The sequence below is a fragment of the Balearica regulorum genome, chromosome 14 (assembly GCF_011004875.1).
Source record: "Balearica regulorum gibbericeps isolate bBalReg1 chromosome 14, bBalReg1.pri, whole genome shotgun sequence".
In the NCBI taxonomy this organism is placed as follows: Eukaryota; Metazoa; Chordata; class Aves; order Gruiformes; family Gruidae; genus Balearica; species Balearica regulorum.
In genome coordinates this window covers 20110650-20133580 of record NC_046197.1, presented here as the reverse complement: position 1 = coordinate 20133580, position 22931 = coordinate 20110650, and the positions used below count along the sequence as shown (strand labels likewise).

Here is a 22931-nt window from a genome sequence, read left to right as displayed (position 1 = left end):
TGTCCTCTTGCCCAGAGGGTGGCAGGAGCTCGGCTGCACCGAGCTGCTCCGGGCTCTTTTATCTTGTGGGAAAAGGTTTAAATCTGGGATGTGGGTGTGGACGTGGGAGGGGGAGAAGCAGTCCTGGCTCCATGCACCTCTGACTCTGCAGCGATGGTGGGAGCGGTGGCGGGGCAGAGCTCCTTCCTACCGGTCAGCATCCCAACTGGGAGAGAACGGAGCTTCTCGTGCCAGCGTGAGAGGGGCTGGTGTCCGCTCTGACTGGGGCAAAAAAACCCTGAGGACCAGCAAATACTGCATAACTTTGATCAGAGTAGTAAATTTGAGAGAGTGGATTTTAAAGGTTTGTTATAATAACAAGTAGTCTGAAAATGTAGTTTTGCAATTTCCTTTATGCCGAAGCTAACTGCTGGCAATGTTGATTTGGTGTACCTTAGTCTTCTGCTTTTCAAAGTACCTCTGCTGCTTACGTTGCCTGAACACAGGCAAATTTATCTTCTGTTATGTTTCGTGGCTGTGGAAGATATGAATTTAACTGGGAAGCTGTCAAGTCCAGAGTTAAGGAAGCCCCATTAACTTCATTTATTTACACATTTAATGCTGGTGTGATTTGAATAGCTTAGTGCACATTGTAGACAGTTAAAATATCTCTGTGTAGAGATTTAGAAGATTAGATACAAACAAGTCTAACTTGAATCACATTCAAAGTATTGACTCTAATAAAAAATGTAAAAGAATTAAAAAAGCCCTGAACCCAATCCCCATACAGTCAAAATGACTACCCACGAAGATATTTAGCATTTACTATGCTACAAAAGACTGGGGAGGAGTGGTAAAAAGTGTGATTAGCAGGTATGTTTCTGATGACTAATTTTATATTAACCTGGCAGGTATCGCCAGATCAGCTCTGGTTTTGCTCCAACTCTGATCTCAAGCGGATCTTTGCTATAACGTTCCTTTCACGTGACAGTGTTGGTATAAATGTTGGGTTTTTCTTCAGTCCCAAGAGCTATAGTAGATGATGATACAATTTTGAAAGATGATGCTTGTCTCTGTAAAAAATAGCAAAGGTCTTTGTTAATATTTAACTCTCTATTTGTAAAATGTACATGTAAAATTCTTAGTTAAGATTATAATCTTCTAAATATCTAGCTGTATATAATTCACAGTCTTAGCATATATGAATCAACTACTCAAAGATAGAACTACTCGCATTTTTGCCTTTAATAGTAAAATGGCATAGATTCAAACGATTCAGTTGGCTTTAACTGATCAGTATCTGTAATTAAATCTGATTTTTGTCTCCTTAAATCCTGTATGTATAAGAAATCAGGCTGCAGTCAGAAGAATAAGTTTTTTAAGCCTCAAACTTGTTCTAAAAGTTTGCCATTAATGTGAAAATGCTCCAGGTAGTTTGCTTGGCAGGTTCCAGTGCAGGTCCTTCTCTGCGTAGGCAGCCTTGGTGTTCACTTGCAGTTACATGAGTTCAGCTGATTACAGGATAACTGGAGGAAAAAGTGATGTTTCACATGTAACTTAAGGTTATTTTACTCATAGGCTTGATAGCAGCCTGGAGTTGGATTAGGCTAGTGCTTTTACCTTGTTTACAGCGCAGGGAAATTCAACAAGCCCTTCGCCTTAAAAAGTGTCAAAGATTTAAACTTACACTATGGCTTTATTCTGGTTTTGGCATCCTCTTAGATTTCACTATATTCAGAGTAGTAGACAAAATGAAGCCAAATGAGTAAGAAATTACAGTAAGAGGCTCAAATGTTAAGGTGAAAAGGCTAAAATTTAAAAAACTGAGTGATAAGTTGAAGTCGTCTTGTGTAGCATGGAATAGCTGGTTTTGCATAGCCTTCAGAGTAATGCTGTAGCAAATATTTTTTTTTTTTTTTTAATAATCGGACAGCTGTCTGAAAACATGAAATAATGATTTTCTAAGCAGACAACATTTTCATTTTAGACTGCAAATTATGTGGAAGAACATCTATTGCTTTCCTGGAAGCACCTACCATGCTTTTTGCAGATCAGCACGGCACATTTGTAAATCTCTTGATATGAAGTACAGCACATGTTAAAAGAGTTAGTACCACCTTATTTATCGTCTTACTTTGTTTGCCTCTTTAAGTCCCGATGATTTATCAAGCTCAAAGGGAATCTTTTCCAACTTTTTTTTTTGTGTGTGTGTGTTGCAACAATTTGACGTATTTCTGCTAACTCAAGCGGCAAGACCAAACTGCGAAGTAAAATTTGCAAGAGGGGAAATTTGGCAGGTTTTTAATCTGCATTTTTGCAGTAGGAGAGCACTGGTCTAAGGTAAAAGGTGCAAGATCGCTGAAATTACTGCTTTGGGTAGAAATGTCTTTTGGGAGTCAGGGAGGGAGGGAGACCTGGAAACAACATCAAAGCCTGAGGTTAGAATGTGTTGGAGAATGGGTGCCGGTAAAGGTATGGCAGCAGCAAACATCACCCCAAATCTATCCAGGCACTGAATGGGAGGGGGGATGAGAGTGTAACATTGCAGAACATCTGGGGGATGTGGAGGAGAAAAAGTATTTTAGAAATGAATGGGAGATGTACAGCGTGGGTTGAAATAGCTACATGATTCAAGCAGGTGAAATGGTTTGAAATAGTTACTCGCCTGAGGACTTTGTGGATTTTTTTCATTTTATTACTGCATAAACTTTCCCTGGTAGAAGCTAGCTGGGGATGGTGGGTTGTAGCTCTTCCAAGTGTGAGGTGTCTTACATTGGACAAATGTCTTCTCAGTTTTGCAGAGTTACAGTCATCAGGGGGTTCTTAACCAGGATCGTTCTTTCCGCAGACAGGTACAGGGGCTACCTGTGTGTGCCTGCATCCCTCCTCATTTCTGTCCGTGATCAGAATTTTTTTTTCTGTTTGTAGCAACATGAACCGTGAAGATCGGAATGTGCTGCGTATGAAAGAAAGGGAAAGGCGAAATCAAGAAATTCAGCAGGGTGAAGAAGCCTTTCCACCTAACTCTCCTCTCTTTGCCGAACCATACAAAGTTGTGAGTTTATGCAGTTTCTCCAAATGCGGTTTTTGTAGCAGAAGTCGTATGCAAATTCGTATTTTAAATTTATCTGTGTTCTTTTTAGATCCACAGCTCTTATGTCAACCAAGTATTTAAGCAGGGCTTGAAAATAAGGATGGACAGTTACTAACCAGCTCTACTGGCAGATTTATAATAATGCATACAAAGGAGGGGCTGCTTTGGAGGGAGTGAGAAAGGGATGATAAAACCATAAATTTATTATTTTTCTTCAGCTTTTGCTGCAGTGACTAAAAACAGTTAAACTGTCCATTGTGACATGCCAAATTGCTTTTTTTGGGGGGTGCTCTAGCCTGTTGCTAGACTTTCTAACCTTCAGTCAATGTAATCGAGACTGGGTGAGTTCAGAAAGAGAATGTTTAACTAGGAGGTTAATTTTAAATGCTGAAATGCCTGATATGATGGAATTATCAGCTTTAACTAGTAGGCCAGTAGTTTGTATCTGATTTTTTTGTAGTTTGTTTTGAAGGAGTTGACTCTGTGATCTTGTACAGCTTTAAGCCTGTGCCAGGTTTCCTTCCAGGTTTCCTTTGCTGAACAGAACTGGAAAAAATAACCTAATTCTGGAATAGCTAAAAAAGTACCAATTAAGATTTTAATTATGTAGCCCAAATCTCACTTTGAAAGCAAACCCATTCCCTTATCGCAATTTCAGCTGGTTTGCAAGAAGTAAAGCATTGTGACTGAAAACTGTCTTCCTGCAGGAGGAAAGCTGAGAAATGCTTTGTGGGTTTTTTAATTCCTGTCCTCCCATCACTTTACGGTGCTTGATAACCAAATCTCACATGTATGAAGTTAAGTGAAGCTGGTTGGGATGCACGGGGAATGATACAGTATGCCCGATTTGGAAACCAAACTGCTTATATGAGAAAGAACCCTTATAACTGTTGGTAACAAGAATTATGCCAGCATAAATACCAATTAAAAAATACATACAGTGGTGAGGTTAAGCTGATTTTATTTTACCATTAATTAAAACTTTTTAGGACTGGTGCATTCTGTATTAGAGAAATAGTCTTTAAGGTGACAGTAGGCGTCTACAGTTTTTAAACTTGCATCCAGCTCACCAACGTATTGTTTGAAGCAGTGCTTAGTGCTGTTTCAACTGTTCCTGCTGCTGAAGTACATATTTTCCTTTTGTTTTAGGGGGTTAAATTATTGCTTTAAGAACTAAATTTGTGAATTGGAAACAATGGCAAAACAAACATGGATGCTAGCCGTGATCTTAGCGCTGAAATTTAGATGAACTGCAGTAGTTGTCAAATGAATTAACTGAAACTGAAGTTGTGATTTTTTTTTTAAAAGCATTATTTTTTTAAATTATTTTCACAGACCAGCAAAGAAGACAAATTGTCTAGTCGTATTCAGAGCATGCTTGGTAATTATGATGAAATGAAGGATCTTATAGGAGACAGATCGCTACAAAAGCTTGTTGGAATTCCCAAACCAACTGTACCATCAACACCAGATGAAAAATCAAACCAAAGTTTCTTTGGTGATCAGAGACATAATGCTAGCTCACATCAGAGCAGCAAATGGACTCCTGTAGGACCAGCACCTAGCACTTCCTCGCAATCTCAGAAAAGGTCCTCAGGTTTACAGAGCGGACATAGTAGTCAGCGTAGCAGTGGCAATAACACTAGCAGTGGTAGCCAGAGGCACGACCGTGACTCATACAGTAGCAGCAGCAGCCGCAAAAAAAGCCAGCATGGGTCCGAACACTCCAAACCCCGTTCTTCCAGCCCTGGAAAACCATCTGCTGTTTCTTCGTTGAGCTCCAGCCATTCGAGATCTCATGGAAATGATCACCACAGCAAAGAACATCAACGTTCAAAATCTCCCCGGGATCCTGATGCCAACTGGGACTCTCCCTCCCGTGTACCCTCGTTTTCAAGTGGACAACACTCTAATCAGTCTTTTCCACCTTCACTCATGTCCAAGTCCAGTTCAATGTTGCAGAAACCCACTGCGTACGTAAGGCCAATGGATGGACAGGAATCCATGGAACCAAAGTTATCCTCCGAACACTACAGCAGTCAGACTCACAGCAGCAGCGTGAATGAGCTGAAGCCTAGCAGCAAAGCGCATCTAACCAAGCTGAAAATACCTTCTCAACCACTAGATGTAAGTTGCTGTCTGATTCCTGGCTTCTTAAATGTAAGTCCCTTTGGGCTGGGATTTTCCAGCTGCTTTAAAATCCCAAGCTACATAACCAAAATTTAGTTTTTAGTAAACAGTTGGGGGTTTTTTTTGTTACGCAAAGCATCTTAAACTTACGCAGTGAAGACCTATATTTGAAATGGGGAATGTACAAAAGTAATTACTTTTTCCTTCACTTCTTCCATGCGGATACTGTGATTTTTGTTAAATAAAGGCTATGAGACATTCAGAAGGGCTAACTTAACCCAGAGAGGCCAATTTTCGTGGAGCATTTCTGTAGTCAGAAGTCAGTGAAATAGTAGGATATTCACAAATATTTTGACAAGCTAGATACATATATTGCCGTTACTGGGAGCCTAGTGATACTATCTGCATATATCAGATTTTCTTTTGAAGTGTAGCAATTATTAGATGTGATTATTATACCTTCACCTAGGGAAAATGAGCTAACCCTAAAGCACACCAAATTGAACAGGTTCAGAACTTGTCACAGGTATGCTGGATACAAAATACTATTGAGTTAACAACTTTTAGTAGTTTGGTAATTCCTGAATCGTTGAGGCACAGACTCTGACTACAACTCAGTTACAAGGAGAGTGCCTTAATAATAAAATGTCATTGCATCTCCTATTAAACTGCTTGAATTGTGGTAGCTAGAGAAAAGCATTTGTTCCTGGGATTTCAACAAATGGCAAAATAAGATCCAGGACACAGGTTAAGGAAATTTGAAAATAAATTATTTTCTCGTTCATGAAGACTTGACCTGCTAATGCTGATGCAGTGAATCGTATGGTAGTGTTGCTTCCTTTCCACTCGTAGCAGCCAGGCATGCAGAAGATTCATAGTCTGGTAATTATTGCTGTTTCTAGATTCCTGTTTTACTTCATAATGCAGCTTGTCGTTACTGTATATTCACCGTCGTGGATTTGACTTCAGATGTTATCCAGTGGCTTCTTCCAGGAAATGATTGAAAGCTACGATTCTCCTTCCTCTATCTAGAAGTTTTTAATATCACTGACTGCCTATGATCACTTTAACTGCCAAATGAAAAGGAAGAGATTATTGTGGCAGTTTTATAGATCTCATGTATTTGCTTTTCATAACTGGATGTGATTCATACTATAAAAATATGGATCTACCTGATATTAAAATTACTTTTGCTGAAAAGAATTAGTTAGCAAGACCTGTTTGTATCTATATAGAGTCCATATGAATCACGATAAGGATTGAGGTTTATTTTTAACTGTTTCTAGCCCCTGGGATCTTTTAAGGAATATGTACTTTAGGAGACGTTAATCTTGAATTTTGATTTGTAGGCATCAGCATCTGGTGATGTGAGCTGCGTGGATGAAATTCTAAAAGTAAGTTCTCTGTGCTTTTGTTCATAACTTGCTTGTTGAAAACACAAACATTACTAAGGAGGTGGAAAGTGCTCTGCAGTTGATTAGTGCCTTTTGAATTGACTTGGCTGCAAGTCATTGCAGGAGGGCTCTTCAGTTACTCCTCCAGCGCGGGTAGACCGGGGAAAACTGGAAGCAGAGCTGTGTGCGAGCGGGGCACTGGGCATTGCTGGGTGTGCGCATCATCTGCTGGATATCCTCGCTGCATTCCTCCTCTGGGCCACCTCCCTGTTAACCTAACCAGAATTACCCATTTCTTCCACCAAAATACAGTCCTTGCATTCTGATATCTTTTTAGATTACAGTAATTTTTTTGCTACCCCATGGCAGAACTTTCCCTTCTCTTCTACCTAGGTCATTTTTCTCAAGTCTCTTTAATCCTCATGTGATCCCCTGGTCGTAGGTCAACTATCACACAAGAATCACCAGCTTCCCCTTGAACATTTCCATGGCTTACCGTTTGCTCTGAGCCTCAGTACTCCATGGTTCTGGGACATGCTCTGAGGGAATACAAGGCTCTTCCTTTCCAGCTTCAGGCATTTGATTTTCCCCTTTTTCCTCAAACTTTATAGGCTTCCCTTTCCGAGGATTCTTCTTTCTACCCCTGAATCCTACTTGTGCTCTTCGCAGTCTGAAATGATCAGACTCTGACTTCTACTGCAGCTTATGTTCAGGCCAACCAATTTTATTGATTTATGCCTTTCTGCTTGTTATTATGTCTTAACTATCTGTTCTCATGGGTAACAATTTAAGATTTAGGTTTACGTGTAAAATTTCTGTTACACATTTGGGAAATTAAGATTTGAATATAAAGCTTAGTGAAGTGTGGACAATGAACTGAAAATTGAGAGACAGGGATACCATTTGAATCAAGATTGTAACTTGAAGTCTTTGCTTTAATTTTGTTAATAGCTTTTCTTTTTTGTTCTGGATAGGAGATGACCCATTCTTGGCCTCCTCCACTGACTGCTATTCATACGCCATGCAAAACTGAACCGTCAAAATTTCCTTTTCCAACAAAGGTCAGTCCTGTAGTCAAATACTGAATGCTGTTGAAAGAGTAATTCCTATTAAAGATCAGGGTTTTGGAACTCTCTTAAATTCAATTCTCTATAGTTCTGGGTTTGTTTCAGTGCTTTGTATCTCTTTATCTTGCTGCACAACATTTGTCAGCAGAAGCCTTATGAAGAATGTCATCGTTTTTCCTCTGGTTTACACACACAGAGCAGTCTGCAAAGATGTCTTTAATATAGCTTTCCTTATACTTTCTAATTTTTGTTTCATAAATTCAAACCTTCTCCAGGATACTTCTAAAGCTTGAAAGTGCCATCGAGCTTTTTTCCATGTTAGGGAAACGCTTTGCACCATTTTGTGTAGAAGCAAGCAAGCGTTGTGTTTACCTCCATCTAGCAAAGCCACGGAGACTGGCTGGTAAATGCTAAGAAATTTAAATGTAATTTTCTGCATACGCTGAGTTTTCCTCATAATTTTGAAGTCCATTAATAGTTCTATTAGATCTTATATTTTCACTTACCAAAAAATGAAAACTGTTTTAAAATCAGATGTTTTGCTAAAGAAACTTTCAGATCCAAAAGTTCCAAACGATCTCTTCCTAACCTCCCATATACTTAATAACTGCTGGAGTGTTTAAGCTATTAATTCCAAAGAGAAATCAGTCGCTCTTTGCTGCTGTTGACAGCACAGGACATGTTTCCAGGAGACCTGCTTGAGCTGACACCTCCGAGGAAGGAGTTCTCCTGCTCTCGGCTGCTTGCTCCCTCCCCTGAGGCTGGATCTGGCCGCCCCAGCTGCAGGGTTCAAGGCAAACTGGCACCGGTGATTGTCTGCCTTGAAACACAGCTCTGCAATCTGCAGGATCTTGGAAGCCGATGGGTAGGCAGGGTAGAGATAGGCAGGGCAGATAGCTGTGGGTAGCAACTTTAGCGAGTACAGTTCAGCTTGTGATAGCTGACTCATTCAAGAATTCATGTTCTGTTTCCTGTATCTACTGATTACCAGCAAAAGATTTAACTCGACAATATAATTTGTCTCCAGACTCAACATATCTCTGATATGGATTGGGGTACTCCACCCCTAATTTGGCATAACTTCAGAGTGAAGAAATCATGCCCTTTGTCTTTTAAAAGTTACCTTCATAATAATGAAGACTACGCTTTTTCTGACAAGACTGCTGCTATCACTTTCCTGTTTGATCCAAATTGGTCCCCAAAACACAGTGAAGTATTTTAAGAAGATTTTCTCACTGAGGTCTCTAATGTAAATCTGTCTAAACAGATTGTCTTATGCGAGTCCTTTGACATCACCTTTTCTTGGCCAAAGCTTCCAGGTCCCGTGTTGTAACTGCACATCCACAAAACTCCGTAGACTGGAGCGAGGTTAAACAGTTCCAGCTCTCGTCGTGGCGAGATGTCCCAGAGCTCTGGGCAGCCCTCTTGTCATCGCCCTCTGTGTGGCTGTTCCTGTCTCACTGCGTCTTGCTTCCTTCTCCAGTGAGCTGAAAACGTAGAACATCCTTTACAGTTCTCAGCTTTACCTTTGAAGGCATAGCTCAAAACAGATGTCATTGTCTAGTTTCTTAACGTTATCATGACAAGTTCAGTCATTATTAATCTTGCCTATATTACCTTCGGTCAGGGCTGATTTCCTACGTTATATAAAACTGTGAGCTTGGATATAATTCTTACCTTTTATAGTAAAGCAAGAAATTCCACACCTTTCCTCATCAGCAAGGGTACGTACTCCACCGTTTTGGATACTTATTCCTGAACCTTTGGGGAGGTGTTTTCCCTTCACCCACTTCTAAGTGCACTTGATCATGGGGTTGCTGGAACTGCTTCTTTCTGTGTTTCTCTAGCATTTGACTCAGATTGGAAAGAAAGAATGTGTGCAGAGATATGTGTGTCTTTGTGACGCAGAGAGAAACTCCGTAAGATTGCACAGTCTTATTGATGTTTGGACAAAAAAGGTAGGTTGTGGGTTTTGAGCCTATCGACCTGGATTGTGTTTCTTCACCCAGTTAGCAAAAAAAAATTCCATTTATGGCTTCTCTGAGTCTTTTGACTTTGTGCCAGCTTTTTTATTTTGTGACTGCACATCTTAGCTATGGAACTTTGTCAACTTCTCTCTCTGCATCCAAAGCCTGTAATTTCCTCTGCCTTCTCCCCTCTGTCATTCTTGGCAGCAGGATCTTCTCAGAATTCCAGTGAGTTAGCGAGCCATAGGCTTGTGCAGTCTGGGCCCAGAGCGGAATTCAGAAAACAAAACAAAACAGTGGTTTACTTTAATCAGGCAGTACTGTTTGAGGAAAGCTTGCTCTATTTAATACTGTGCTCGATTTATTTACAAGAAATATGCGGCAGTGTTTCACAGCATTCCTCTTGTGTGAGAAGTTTGGTGGGTTTTGCCTGCACATGTAAAATTAAGCTCCCTTTGGTGGACCAGTCAATTTTATTTGTAAGACCGTTGGAATAAGGTGATTTTCCCCATGTGCAGATGCTGAGCACAGGGACCCAGACTCCTGACCGGGGCCTCTCTGCATTTACTATAACTATATCTAAGAATTATCAGGAAGTCTTTGAATCATAAGATAAAACTTCATGAAAATAGGTCAGGGAAAGTTTTATGGATGCTATGAAAAAAATGTAGATTCCTGAGCCATGATGAAAAATGTTACCCAATGACCTAACACTCTGTATTTTTATCCTGTGTAACTTTTTTTTAAGCCATGGGCTTCCAGTCAAAAACTCCAAAAATACTGGCCTGTTTGTAAAATATATTAAAACCCCCAGCTGTTTCTTAGAGGGTGGAAGTTTTTCGTTTCAAAGCACCGTGAGCGCGTTGGCAGTTTTTGTACCTGCCTACCTGTGCAGCGACCGAGAGGCATCGCTGAAGAGGTGGATCCCGTCTCCAGGTGTGTTCAGCATCTGCCCTGTGCTGGGGTTACCGAGAAGGCCAGCAGTCGAGTCCCTTGATCCGCTGTGGTGCAGAAACTTTCTTCCAAGAAATAAAACTCAGATCTGACCCGAGACTGCCAACATTAAATGGAAATGGGTCCCACACACCACAGCTGGGACTACAGCCAAGCTGGTCGCCTCCAAATGAGAATTTGGTACCCGACTGCTGTTCCATCCAGCTGGCGAGTGTTTTTCTCTCCACAGTTCTCGTGTTTGAGTGCAAGCTGCGATTTTTGTTTCCTGCTTAAGTGTCCTCACTATCTAATTATGCTTTAGTTAAAAGGGTTTCCTTCCTTTAAGTTGTTTTTAATTTCTTCTTTCTGAAGTAGACCTTTAAAAGATACTGCTATAAATAACTTCAGAGGTGAAAGTACAGCTTTTTTTTTTGACCTCTTGAGTTTCTTAAACAAATATGTTTTCAGAGACAAAATAGATGGCAAGAGAGTTGGAAAAAGTTGCACATTTAAACGTAACACCTCGTTAAAGTGCATTTAACTGAAAGACTGCACTGTGCCTTGGAAATAGGAAGTTGACTAAAGTGAGCAATTCGGGAGGTGCTTTCTGCAGAATTTGTGATACGTGCGTTGGTAGAAAAGGGTGCCAGTTCCTCATCTGGTGCTCACCCCAGTGCAGCGGCTCTGTAGATGTGGTGGTTGATTACACCATGGTCTTTACTACTTTTCTGACTTACGGTTTGTCAACTTGTGTGAGCTGACTATGGGAAAAGGCAGTCAGGGAATCACACTTGCACTCCTCGTACCTATGTAAAAGATAAAAATCAGTTTTTCTTTTGAAGGAAGTGTAGCTGTTGCTTTCTGTTGAAGTCACGAGGCTTCTCTCCAACTTCATCTTCACTTTGCACTTTAAACATAGGTTAATTTTATTTTTATTGTCCCTTCTTTTCTTTCAATTAGTAAAGATTAGAGGCATTTGAAACCCCTTACAAGGAAAGTTCCCTATCAAAAAAATACTTGTTCAGTGCATTATTGCAACTGCTTTCACTTTTGAAATAAAAAGTTAAGGGAAATTAGAAATATCTAAGAGTGCTTTGCTGTGTAAAGCCTTAGTGTGCTTAAAAATTTGATTTTGTGAATTGCATGTACAACTGCTGCATGTCACTGACTTGGCTGTTTGGGAAGACTGATTCACAGGTAGAGGGGAAAAAAAACTGGATTTCCTTGCTGAATTGTTACTCTGGTTTGCCGTTGCCAGAGCATTTAAGTAAAAAGTGTGTGTATAACTTTATGAATTGGGTGAAACGTTTTCAATTTTTATTTATGGGGCCAGCATTTGTCCTCATTTTAAAACGAGGTCGGGAAGGTCCTATTTTAAAATGGCACTCTAGCCTAGAAGTAGGTTTTCAGTAACTCTGCATAGTTGTTTGTTAACGCAATATTTTAGTGTTTAAAAAAAAAAAATTAATTACTGTGTTTTGGGCGAGAGAATTGGGTTTTCTGGAATAGGAGTACTGAAGCTAAAATTTGCAAGGCTGCATCCTTCAAGGCTAGATTTATAGGTAACAGGTTGATGTATAATCAAAGCGGTTACATATCGTTGTTTTATTGGCTTTTGCACAAGTGAATTCTGTGATTCCATGAAGACCTGGCACTGGGGGAATGAGGGATGTGTTGGTCACCCGTGCCGGGTCACATTTACCAGCCTTACTCGCCTGGAGCCGTGGCGAGAAGGGGTTTGGGGCACAGTGTGCAGAGCTCTTCGGATTTTGAATTTCGTTGTCTCCTGGACTCCTCTGTAGCCGAGACAATTTTTTATTGTTGATAGGTTGTCACTCTACTCATTGCTTGTCCACCATGATGCTGTGTCTGTCTGAAAAAGAAAAATGCAGAGAAAAGAATTTGAATGAAAATACATAAAACTAGCAGCAAAGATTTTCCATGTATAATGAAGTTAAAGAAAAACGTACTGAGCGGTTCCTCTCCATGCTAAGCATGCATGAAGATGGGATTTATGGAAGTTACATAGGGATTTGGGAGTTTCAGCTATCACGTAGTACAACTGCATGTGGCGCTTTTACAACCGAGCAAGCAGGAGAGCTGAGGAAGAGGAGCGGGAAGCACTCCTTCCCTGTGCCGGCGGGGCCGCTGCGGCTGGTGAGACGGGTTGGGGCCCAGGTAAAGAATCACTCGTTCTCTTTTTTTGTTAGGTTTTTCCCTTTTTTTAGAGGTTAGGTGCCATCCTCTAAGTGGAAAGAATATCTTGATTGCAGCGTGGGTTTTGATATGTTAAAATTCGCAGTGGAAAAACCACTTGTGATCTTTTATTCCCTTAGGAGTCCCAACAGTCCAGTTTTGGCACCGGAGAACAGAGTAAGTACATGAAGCTTCCTGTAATGTGTTTAATGTTTTTGTTGTGATTCGGTATTTTTAGTCTCTCTTAAGATGTCATGCTTTTTAGAGAATGAGATTTTCCAGACTGGTCATAGGATGGAGTCTAAGTTAACATTTTCTGTACTCTCTCAAGTTTTAGCCTATAAAACAATGCATTTCTTGTTGAGATCTACACAGCTATGACTGGGTTGCAAGGTTGCTACTGTCTTCTAGGAAAAAAATAATTTGTCACGTTTCTAATTCTTGAAAAAATGCCGCCTCGGTTGATCTAATTGAAAATAGCTGAGTACTAAAGCAAAACGCCCTTTAAAAAATCCAAATCCCTGCTGGGGGACATATTAGAAACCAAAGTAGTGCTTATGGTTGTAGTTCAGTAGAAAAAACACATTGCAGTTTCACTGTTCGTTTACACGTTATCATTTTAAAATCGAGAGAACTGGTCAGGAACTCATAGGGTAATATACTTAGCAATATCCTTCAATTTTTCGTTCCAGAAACACTTTCAGATTTTAGAGAAAAGCAGCTTTTATTTCCCTTTAACTGTATTGTTGTTTTGAACGTTACTGAAATGAATAATTTAACACAGGAAACATACTGGGTAGAACTGAATTAGATTCGTGCTGTTACCTTCCAAAAGTCTTGTCATTCCCTCTCGAAGTGATTAAGCAGATTAAATAGTAAAAGAAGAATGGTTTATTCTTAGATATTCACAAGCAGCTTAATCTAAACACCTGATACACTGGGGAATTACAGAAACAAATTAAAACTTAATTCCATAATGCTAAACCATAGGCTTATGTTATAGGAGCAACTGGTCTTTAGGTGTGTAAATGGAGAGGCAAGGTTAGTCAAAACACAAAACCAGTTTTTAACTCCTGTTTGAGTTTTCTGGGAAACTTTTAACAGCCCTAGATCTTGTTTCTGGAGAACTGTGCAATTTGCCAGAATTAGAGCAAGGGAAGGAAAAAGCGGATTATGTCAGTATGTATTCCTATTGTAAGAATTGCTTTCTGAGTTTGGTTTCTGGATCTAAAGATTGCTCATCCACTAATAAACAGGGATGCTGAAACAAGTCAGAGCTTGATGGGCTGATTTGTCCTGTGTCCTGCATGTAGAAGGCAATAGATTAATCTTGATAGAAGCAAAACAGGTTTTCAGACCATTAATACCAAATTGAGTGTGTATTGTTTTAGACAGCAATGATTTAAATAGTTTTCTGGATTTTCTTGATTAAATTATTTGCTGTGTTTAGTATTTTGTCTCTGCATCCACTCACTCCTTCAGTCTGTGGGAGATTGTACCTGGTGTCAGCTAGTTAGCTCTTTCCTCGTCTACTCAGCCGTTCTTGGTTTATCTGAGACCATGTACTTCTGGCAACTCGAGAGCGACTTACTTTGCTGGCTGAGTTTTCAACTGCGCATTTCTTTTTTCTTCTTCTAGAACGATATAACCCTTCATCAAAAACATCCAATGGTCATCAATCCAAATCGTAAGTGGCTGTTGAGAAAATGTTTCTCAAACAACAGTTGAATTTTAAGAGGCTTGGAAAAAAGCTGTTTCTTTTACTAGGATGTGTCAGTTCTTGCACAGACTCTTTAGTACACTTCTCCTTGACTGGCAGAAAAAGGGGATCATTTTTAAGCAACCGTTTTCTGGGACAATAGATCAAATATGGCACGTTGGAGGGAATAACAAGTACACTGTGCTGCCTTCCCGTTCCCCTGTTTGTCAGTTGTCAGGATAGGTGTGTGTGAGTTTGGACCTCAGAATTGGCTTGCGAACCAGAAAAGTGTCGGCACCTAAGGACAGGCAGGGTGGGACGGGACTGAAACGCATGCGTTGCTGAGCCATCAGCTTGGAAGCAGCTTGTAGCACTTGCACAATTAGACAGGAGAAGGGACTGGTTTGTATTGGAGGAGCCAGCAAACTGCGTTTGGGATCTAGTTACGTTCGTTCTACTCAGTCTCTTAACTGCTGGCAACCATTTCTATTAGTTATTCACATGGACCCAACATTTTACTTTGTCAGTCATGCAGCTGGGAGGAAAAATAAAAAGCGACTGGATGACTGTAGTCCTGAAAGTACCTGAAAATTGCTTATATGCTGTTAAAAGATTGCTTCCAAACAAATATGTCCATGAAAATAAAGGTTTGCCAGCTGACTGTATTTTTAATAAAAGCGATTGTAGATTCTGAAAACTCGTTATCTACATTAACATTTGTTGTGATGCAATCACCATATGTGGTCCTTCTGTTTGTCCGTGCGCGTGTTACAGCATTAGCAAGATTAAAAAGCACGTGACCTGTGGGAAGGGAATAGAACAACAAGAAAACCCCCTGAATTATTATAGCCTAACCACTTAGTTGAAGAAGATGCTCATATGCAGCCAGTTCAACAAGTGGTAGAAATCCAAGTTCACCATCTGGCTTTGCTTTAGTCGTAGCGCTATAGATCGCTAGGCAGGAGCTGTGGTATTTCCAGCGCTGGGGAGCACGAGGTGGCGTTGGACACGTGTTGAACTGGGATGCACAGGGAGAAAGTTGAGATGATGTGTACTGTGATAATACCGTTTTAAGTAATTTTTTTAAAAAAGTGATTGTGGTCTGGTCAAAAAACATAAAAAGGGAGATAAATGCATCTTTTGTAACGAAATTTTGAAATATATTTCAGGAACTAGATCCTAGAGGCTGGTGTTTCTTTTGAGATCATCAGCAGAACAGCTGTACTGTGGAACCCAGAAGTATTAAACTTTTAATCCTTTCTCATTTTCTTTCTCCAGATGTGACTCGAACCAGACAGAGTAAGATGTTTTATTTTTGTAATCAAAGGTGTTTTTCAGTAAGCACAAAGGCTCTGTACCCTGCTATATGTTTTCAGTGTGTTCACACATTTTCAGTATTGTGAAATGGTGTGCGTGTGTGTGTATGACTACCAGAAATAATTATGGCTTTGAATACTAATAAAATAATTATGACTTAGAACATTTGCACTGGTGCCACGAGACAGGAAACAGCCACTAGTGTTGGCTTTCTATTTAATAACAGTATTCTTGGCCATTGTGTATAAGAAGTTGAACATACCCAAGGTAGTTCCTCCTGCGTTAGTAAATTGTGTCAAATTTCCTTTCTAAATTTAACAGAATTGACTAAGGAGTCAAAGTACTAGAATCCTTATTCTTCTCTAAAGAATGACTTAACTCACCATTCTTAAACATTAAATGTTAGAATGGCATCTTGTGGAGTTCACCCACGCAGCCCGCTTCGTAGTATAAACAAGAGCATGTTGAAATATAGAAGAATGCTTTGAAAGTAATTAAAAGTACGTGGAAAAACTTGTCTCACTTTTTCCCTTTTACTTAGTATGTTGAAAGATGACTTAAAACTTAGCAGTAGCGAAGACAGCGATGGAGAGCAGGTATGTTCATTAAATCAGTCTCCAAAAAACGTAGCAAATGCATTCACAGTTCACTCAGTACTTCAGCAGTTTCAATATTCTAACAGCAGAGCAGCTTGAGAGAAGAGTTATGATTAAGAAACAAAAATCAAATGGCGTGTTTTTAGACAAACCTCAGGTATTCCTAAATGTAAATTTGGGGAAAAATCATCTGTTTTGCGGAAGCGGTATGCTTTTATCTAGAAAATCTTGGTTTGCTGATTTCAGGTAGGCTTTCTCTGAACACAAAACAGCAATAGTGCACTTCAAAACATATGTAACAGCCTGCCATTTAAAGACAGAACAGAACCCTTCATGGTCTGCCACTCTGGCTAAAGAGCCCATGGTACGAATGTCTCTGCGCATTAGTCGCTTGGGACTGTGTTTGGGGTGATAAGGGATACTGTACCTGTAACTGGGAGTGTAGCAGCACCTTTATTTTTATTGAAAAGTCTCTTTTTTCCTCTTTGTCAATACTAACTTTGTGCAGCTTCTGCCAGAAATGGCATTCAGCATGCGAAATTAAAAATACCCGTCTGTGGTACCCAGCGGTAACCCACGCTCCTCTTCTGTTTCTTTTCTTCCTGTTCGCAGTGCTAGTACTTGTGGTGAAAACTTGGAGAAAACTCTGATTTGTTTTCCATTCTGTATAAGGAAAATACAGACAAATTTAAACTGCTACAAGTACTGAACTAAGATGCTGTTCAGGCTTAATAATTTCAAAAATGTAAAGGTTCTAAATTGATGTTTTGCAATTTAGTTGTATATACAATCCTAAAGTAACTTCCAGAAGCTTCATGCTCTTTTTCTTAATTGCAGGACTGCGATAAGACAGTGCCGAGGAGCACGCCTGGAAGGTAGGCATTCCTGGAAGATTGCAGCATAGGAACCAGAGGGGTGATATTCAGTCCAGTCAGCACTTTTGACTTGATCTCATTTCTAAACTCCGTGTTTGTCTTTTGTGTTGTGTTAAAGCAAAAGACGATTAGAATTTAATCAGTGATTAAATAGCGTATATCCTGCAAATTACACGAACCGTTTTGGTAAGGGAGGAAAAAACAAAGGCTGCTGTTTGTTTCTGGGGTGAACTGTGTTCAGTCATGCTGAATTTTCTAGTAAATGTTAATTAAAATATTACATCTTATACTTTCTAATGAAAGGACTTCTAGGATATATTAGTGCCTTGGGTAACATTTGTTTATTTTTCCTCATTTTCGTTTTCAGTAATTCTGAACCTTCGCAGCATAACAGTGAAGGAGCAGATAATTCAAGGGATGACTCGAGCAGCCATAGTGGATCTGAAAGCAGTTCAGGATCTGACTCTGAAAGTGAAAGCAGTTCCAGTGATAGTGAAGCTAATGAACCATCACAGAGTGCATCCCCAGAGGTAGGATTTGACATGGATTAGGGCTGTCTTTGTTAGCTTGGAGTTAATCCTGAGTTGTAAAAGCAGAAAAAAATTTCATTAAATTCTCAAACTGTTTAAAAAAAAAAAAAAAAAGACTGACAACCATGGGATCACCGTGAAGATGGAATATTCTTTTGCTGAAGTACCTGTAATTGGATACAGTAACGAGTCTTTATATAAGCACACATTTGATGTTTGACTTGAGAGGTGATTTTTACCCCCAGTTATCTGTTGGAGTGCAGAAATTAGATATAGTAACAGTAGCTTAAAAAACGGTGGGCTTTTCATCTGGAAAGCTATGCCAGCAAGTCCTGCCTGTTGGTAGCAGCTGCTCCAGACAAAGGGAAAATGAGAGCTGTTATTTGTGCCTATATTCATCAGCCTATATTGCATTCATTATTTATCTTGGGGTTTTTTATGTACCTCTTGCTTTGGCATGCAGCATAGGGCAGCTATCCCATGGAGAAGATGGAAAAAATGTGAAATATTTTATCTAATGCTGTTTTTTCATTTGTTTTTAGCCAGAGCCACCACCAACAAACAAGTGGCAACTGGATAACTGGTTGAACAAAGTTAATTCCCATAAAGTCTCACCAGCTTCTTCCGTGGACAGCAATATCCCATCTTCCCAAGGCTACAAAAAAGAGGGACGGGATCAGGGGGCAGGCAGCGGGTATGCTGATCAAAGCGGATCCAAGGATTCCATTTCTTCCACACCAGGGCGAGATTCCAAACCCACCCAAAAGGGCTCAGAGAGCAGTCGGGGCAGGCAGAAATCACCTGCCCAGAGTGACAGCTCGACACAGAGGAGGACTGTAGGTAAAAAGCAGCCCAAGAAAGCAGACAAGACATCTGTTGAGGAGCCTAGAGGAGGTCTTAAAATAGAAAGTGAAACCCCAGTAGACATGGCAACAAATATACCTTCAAACAGGCATAAGGCAGCCACAAAAGGCTCCAGAAAACCCAATATAAAGAAAGAGCCCAAATCTTCCCCTCGGCCTACAACAGAGAAAAAGAAATACAAGGCTTCAAGCAAATCTGCCCAGAAGTCCAGGGAATTCATAGAAACAGATACCTCATCCTCTGATTCAGATGAAAACGAGAGCCTGCCTCCCTCATCACAAACACCCAAATACTCTGAGAGCAATAGGACTCCTGTTAAATCTTCCATGGAGGAGGATGACAGCTTTTTTCGGCAAAGAATGTTCTCTCCTATGGAAGAGAAAGAGCTTCTTTCACCACTCAGTGATCCTGATGAAAGGTACCCACTTATTGTGAAGATTGACCTGAGCCTCTTATCAAGAATACCAGGGAAGCCTTACAAGGATGCTGACGCACCCAAAGGGGAAAAGAAAAACGTGCCCGAGAAGCACGCGAGAGAATCCCAGAAGCAGCCATCTGACAAAGGCTCTACAAAAGGCAAAAGGAAACATAAGCAGGTGATCAGTTTGCAGACAGAGATTTACCTGTTATCTCAGCCCCTTCGTGGATTGCTGTGGGTGGCAGGCGTGTAGCCCAGCAGCCCAGATCACACCTCGGTGTAGTGACTCTGAGCGATTTAGCCATGACCCTGGCTAGCTGTTTTGTGTAGAAGACATCGATCATCCCTGTGCTGTTACAGTAGGGACTTACTGGGATTTTCTTTTGGCGTGAAGAGGGGAAGGGAGAAGGTCGCACTGTAGGAGCGTTAGCACTGCAGCTAGAGCTCGTGGAGCTAGCGCAGCGTCTGTACCTCTGAGCACTGCATCCTCCCCTGCCTCCCCCTGATCTGCTCAGGCAGCTGATCCAATGGAAAATTCACCTGGCCAAAAAAAAAAAAAAAAAACCAACAAAAAACCCAACCAAAAACAAACAAACAAAAAAAACCCGAACCAGTTTTCAGCTGGATCAGCTCCTGGAACCAGTGAATCATGCAATTGCATATTGCCAGGGCAGAAATGGGCCTGGGGCATGGCAGCAGCAGGAACCCTCATCTCAGGAGTGCTGCTTTACTGGGAGCACAGGGATCTCTCCGTAATGATATTTAATCTTTTCCAAAAAAGCATTTCATCTTTTCAACTACAAAGAAAAAGCAGGAATGCCTGGGGGTAGTAAAGTGGACAGGGATCAATGGAGGAGCTGAACAGAGTAATACTCTTGGTGGGGGGAATGGTAAGAAGCAGTTGGTGTAATTTAAACTGCTTTTAGACACCTCAGAATATGGACAGAGTGTACAAAGAGCAAACCTGTGACTGTAAGAGGACTCAGTGATCCAATGAGTTTTTATTAATTTCTGGTTTCCATGAAGTTAGGAGTGTGAAGCCCTGGCTCGGGGATTCAAAAATTGCCACACTGCTCTGGATTTCATTCTGAAAATTTCATTTTGACAGGGATTTGGCAGTGGTTGTAAGATTTTGTTGACATGCGGAGTCAGAGGATTATATGATGTCATCCAGAGAGTCATTTGACTCTCCAGAGGAGATAGATAATTTCAGTTAAACCATTTTTCCTACTGAGCAACCTAAGTGAATTTGGTTACTTACTAAAATTAGTGTCGTCCAGGAGACTTGATGTGTAACTGCAAACAGGGGTTTCTCCTGTGCTGTTCCTAAGATTCTTATTTCCTCTGGGTAAGGAAATTGAGAAAGTATGAGCTTTTCTGTAGAACTGGAATAACTCTGACCAGTACAGTGACTGATTATTATTTGCAAGCGTTACTAGATAATTCCTAACGTTCATGGAACACACTCACATGTTCCAGTGGCTCTGAATACACTGACTTCTGTTTCCTTGACCAGTTACACCTTTCAGTCCACATTTGGAGTTACAGCATTAAAGATCTGTGCTCTCACATCTAAACCAGAAAGCTTTGGTAAGACCAATTAAATGTAGGCTTTATCCCAGTAAATAGCCTGGTGGTTAATTGGTTTGAATCCTCAGGTTACCCTGATGCTTACTGGTACGTGCCAGAGAAGACACAAGCCCGTTTGAGGCAACTAAGGGAAAAAAACCCTTTTCCCCACCTCTCCGGTGTTTAGGTTTGCGAGTGCTCTGTGCGCAACTTGATTTCTACACGTCTTTCCTTGCTCGCAAGGCTTGGGGTTGCAGCGTCAGCGTAACAAAAATGAAACCTTTTGGGTTTGAATCTGGGTTATGTTAGCAGATGACTTGTTCTGCGAGGCCCTACGTTCCATTTTATTCACTGCATTAATACTTCAGTGCTTGCTGAAGACAGCTTAGAAATTCGCTTTCAAAATCCTTTGACTTTAGAATTAAATTTGTATCATTTATAGAATTGATGAAATCTAGTCCTCACCATCTCTGAGCTTACTTTAATAGACTGCAAGACTTTCACCTTTTTTATGGCATTCGTGACATCTCTGTTAGGCTTCCCAACAAAAAATCTGTCTCCTGATCTCTTATCGAAGCCTTTCCCAGACTTTTCTGGTATTTCATGGTGATAATATGTTTGCTACTTCTTTTATGCAGGTTGGTAATTTAGAAGCCAGACTTTGTTTTTCATTATGTTCCAATATCAGGGTCTGCTCAAATGTTTGATACAGACTAGATGCTTTAGGGAATCTCTGTGGTCTGTAGATATCTGTACACTGCAAAACGCCTGCTAAATTCAGTGTCTTAATGTGAAACATTGTCACTCTCGGTGAAGCTGTAAATGTGGACGTTTGCCTAGATGTGTTTCTCGTTTGCTTTATTCAGAATGAGGATGAAAACAGAGCCAGTGAAAGCAAGAAAACGAAACTGGAAGAAAAAGCTCCATCAGGACACAAGACTTCTAGCAGTAGGGAGTGAGTATCTTGGATATATTTTCAACGTTGAAGGCTCAGGGTGATCAAGGAGATGGGTGCCCATCTTCCCCCTCCTCCTCTTCTCCCCCCTCAACCAAAGTGTCTCCTCATTATTACTCAATGGGTTAAATTTCATGGCTTCTTACCCTTCAGATGGTTTTACTTCAGAGTTTCTACTAGTAGTTGGTAGAAATTAATTTCTATAACAAAAACCAATTGGCCAAGGACAATTGTTTTACTTAACAGAAATAAGGTAAACCCTCATGTGAAGGGTTGGTGCGTTATGGAATGGAGGCTTCCTGGTTTTTCTCGAATATACAGTGGGGTTTTGTTCTAGTTGAGAAATCAGCTGTGCATCTAGCTTTTTGATCTTGCAAAAATCTGTGCTTTTAAATTAACCCAATCTGGTAATTCTCCGTTTAGCAAGTTTGTGAACTGAGTACAAATTCCTTAGCTGGCGTTGTCTGGGAAGCCGATGGCAGTGAGGTTTGCATCCATGGATTTAGCCTCACGTTTGCTTGATAGATTAGCTGAAGAAAAGTGTGAATGACACAAAAGCGTAGTATTACAGAAGGAGCAAATCAGTAACATTGTTTAATACTCTTTTACTTGTACAATATTTCTGTAATTTTCCATACTTTTTGTAATAGCTATTATGATTTTATTTGATTTATTTCTTGGTCCGTGTTAATCCACAGGAAAGAGTAAGGTGGGTTGTTTTTTTTCCCCACTGCCTTTTAAAACTCTGCTATTTCACATCAAGTAACTGAAAAGTGGTGTAATTATGTCATGGAAAATATTTCTGTATAGTGAGTAATTGCGAGAAGCTGCAGCACATCAGATGCTAGAAATCTTGTTTGCCCGTTCTGACTAAACAGTGTCTTACTGTTTGTTAGGAAACAGACGTAGAACAAATGAATGCATTTCTATCTTAATTATGCTTTTTTACTTATTATTTCTGATATTTGCTTGCTGGCCAGTGTAGTTATCTGAAGGACATTTAATTAAATGAAACTATATGATTTTATAAAAATAATATGTAGAAATAATTCTAGGAAGCCAAAAATAGTCCACAGTAACCCTCGGCAGCCAAGACAAGAGGCTATGCTGGGAAAGCTTTCCAGTTTCCTGGGTTCCAGAGAACATTTATCTGGACCATCTCTTTTTCTGAGCTGTTAGGCTGCAACAGACAGCCTGGCGCTGACGTTGGCATCAATTTCTTACGTTGTAAGTGTTTAGGGTGGTTTTTTTAAGAACTGTTGTAGGGATGTGGTTTTATGGTTAGAACTTGTCTTCTGTGTTTTCAGGTCAGAACAAATAAAATGGTGAAAACGAGTTCAATCTGGCT

General features: G+C 40.3%; 1 protein-coding gene and 1 long non-coding RNA gene across 7 annotated transcripts in view; one reads left to right on the top strand and one right to left on the bottom strand.

Moving 5' to 3' along the window:
• The window catches only part of AFF4 (ALF transcription elongation factor 4), a 52676-nt gene that overhangs the window by 15841 nt on the left and 13904 nt on the right, over positions 1–22931 (top strand). For 3 of the 5 annotated variants that reach the window (XM_075766252.1, XM_075766251.1, XM_075766253.1), the window contains exons 2-13: positions 2908–3034; positions 4409–5200; positions 6553–6597; positions 7572–7658; positions 12901–12937; positions 14399–14447; positions 15738–15758; positions 16318–16372; positions 17210–17247; positions 17615–17777; positions 18320–19237; positions 21495–21583. In XM_075766252.1, coding sequence (XP_075622367.1) covers positions 2908–3034; positions 4409–5200; positions 6553–6597; positions 7572–7658; positions 12901–12937; positions 14399–14447; positions 15738–15758; positions 16318–16372; positions 17210–17247; positions 17615–17777; positions 18320–19237; positions 21495–21583 — 2421 coding nt within the window. The remainder of the gene's footprint in view (positions 1–2907; positions 3035–4408; positions 5201–6552; positions 6598–7571; positions 7659–12900; positions 12938–14398; positions 14448–15737; positions 15759–16317; positions 16373–17209; positions 17248–17614; positions 17778–18319; positions 19238–21494; positions 21584–22931) is intronic. The other 2 variants (XM_075766254.1, XM_075766255.1) reach the window with 1 other exon arrangement.
• Positions 817–9585, bottom strand: LOC142603813 (uncharacterized). 2 transcript variants are annotated; one of them, XR_012837688.1, is made up of 4 exons: positions 9342–9585; positions 8961–9151; positions 2845–2935; positions 817–1052 (listed from the first exon to the last, which is right to left on the bottom strand). It is a non-coding gene; the product is annotated as an uncharacterized LOC142603813 (long non-coding RNA). The 2 variants fall into 2 exon arrangements; XR_012837687.1 differs by lacking the exon at positions 2845–2935 and having other exon boundaries at positions 9342–9580.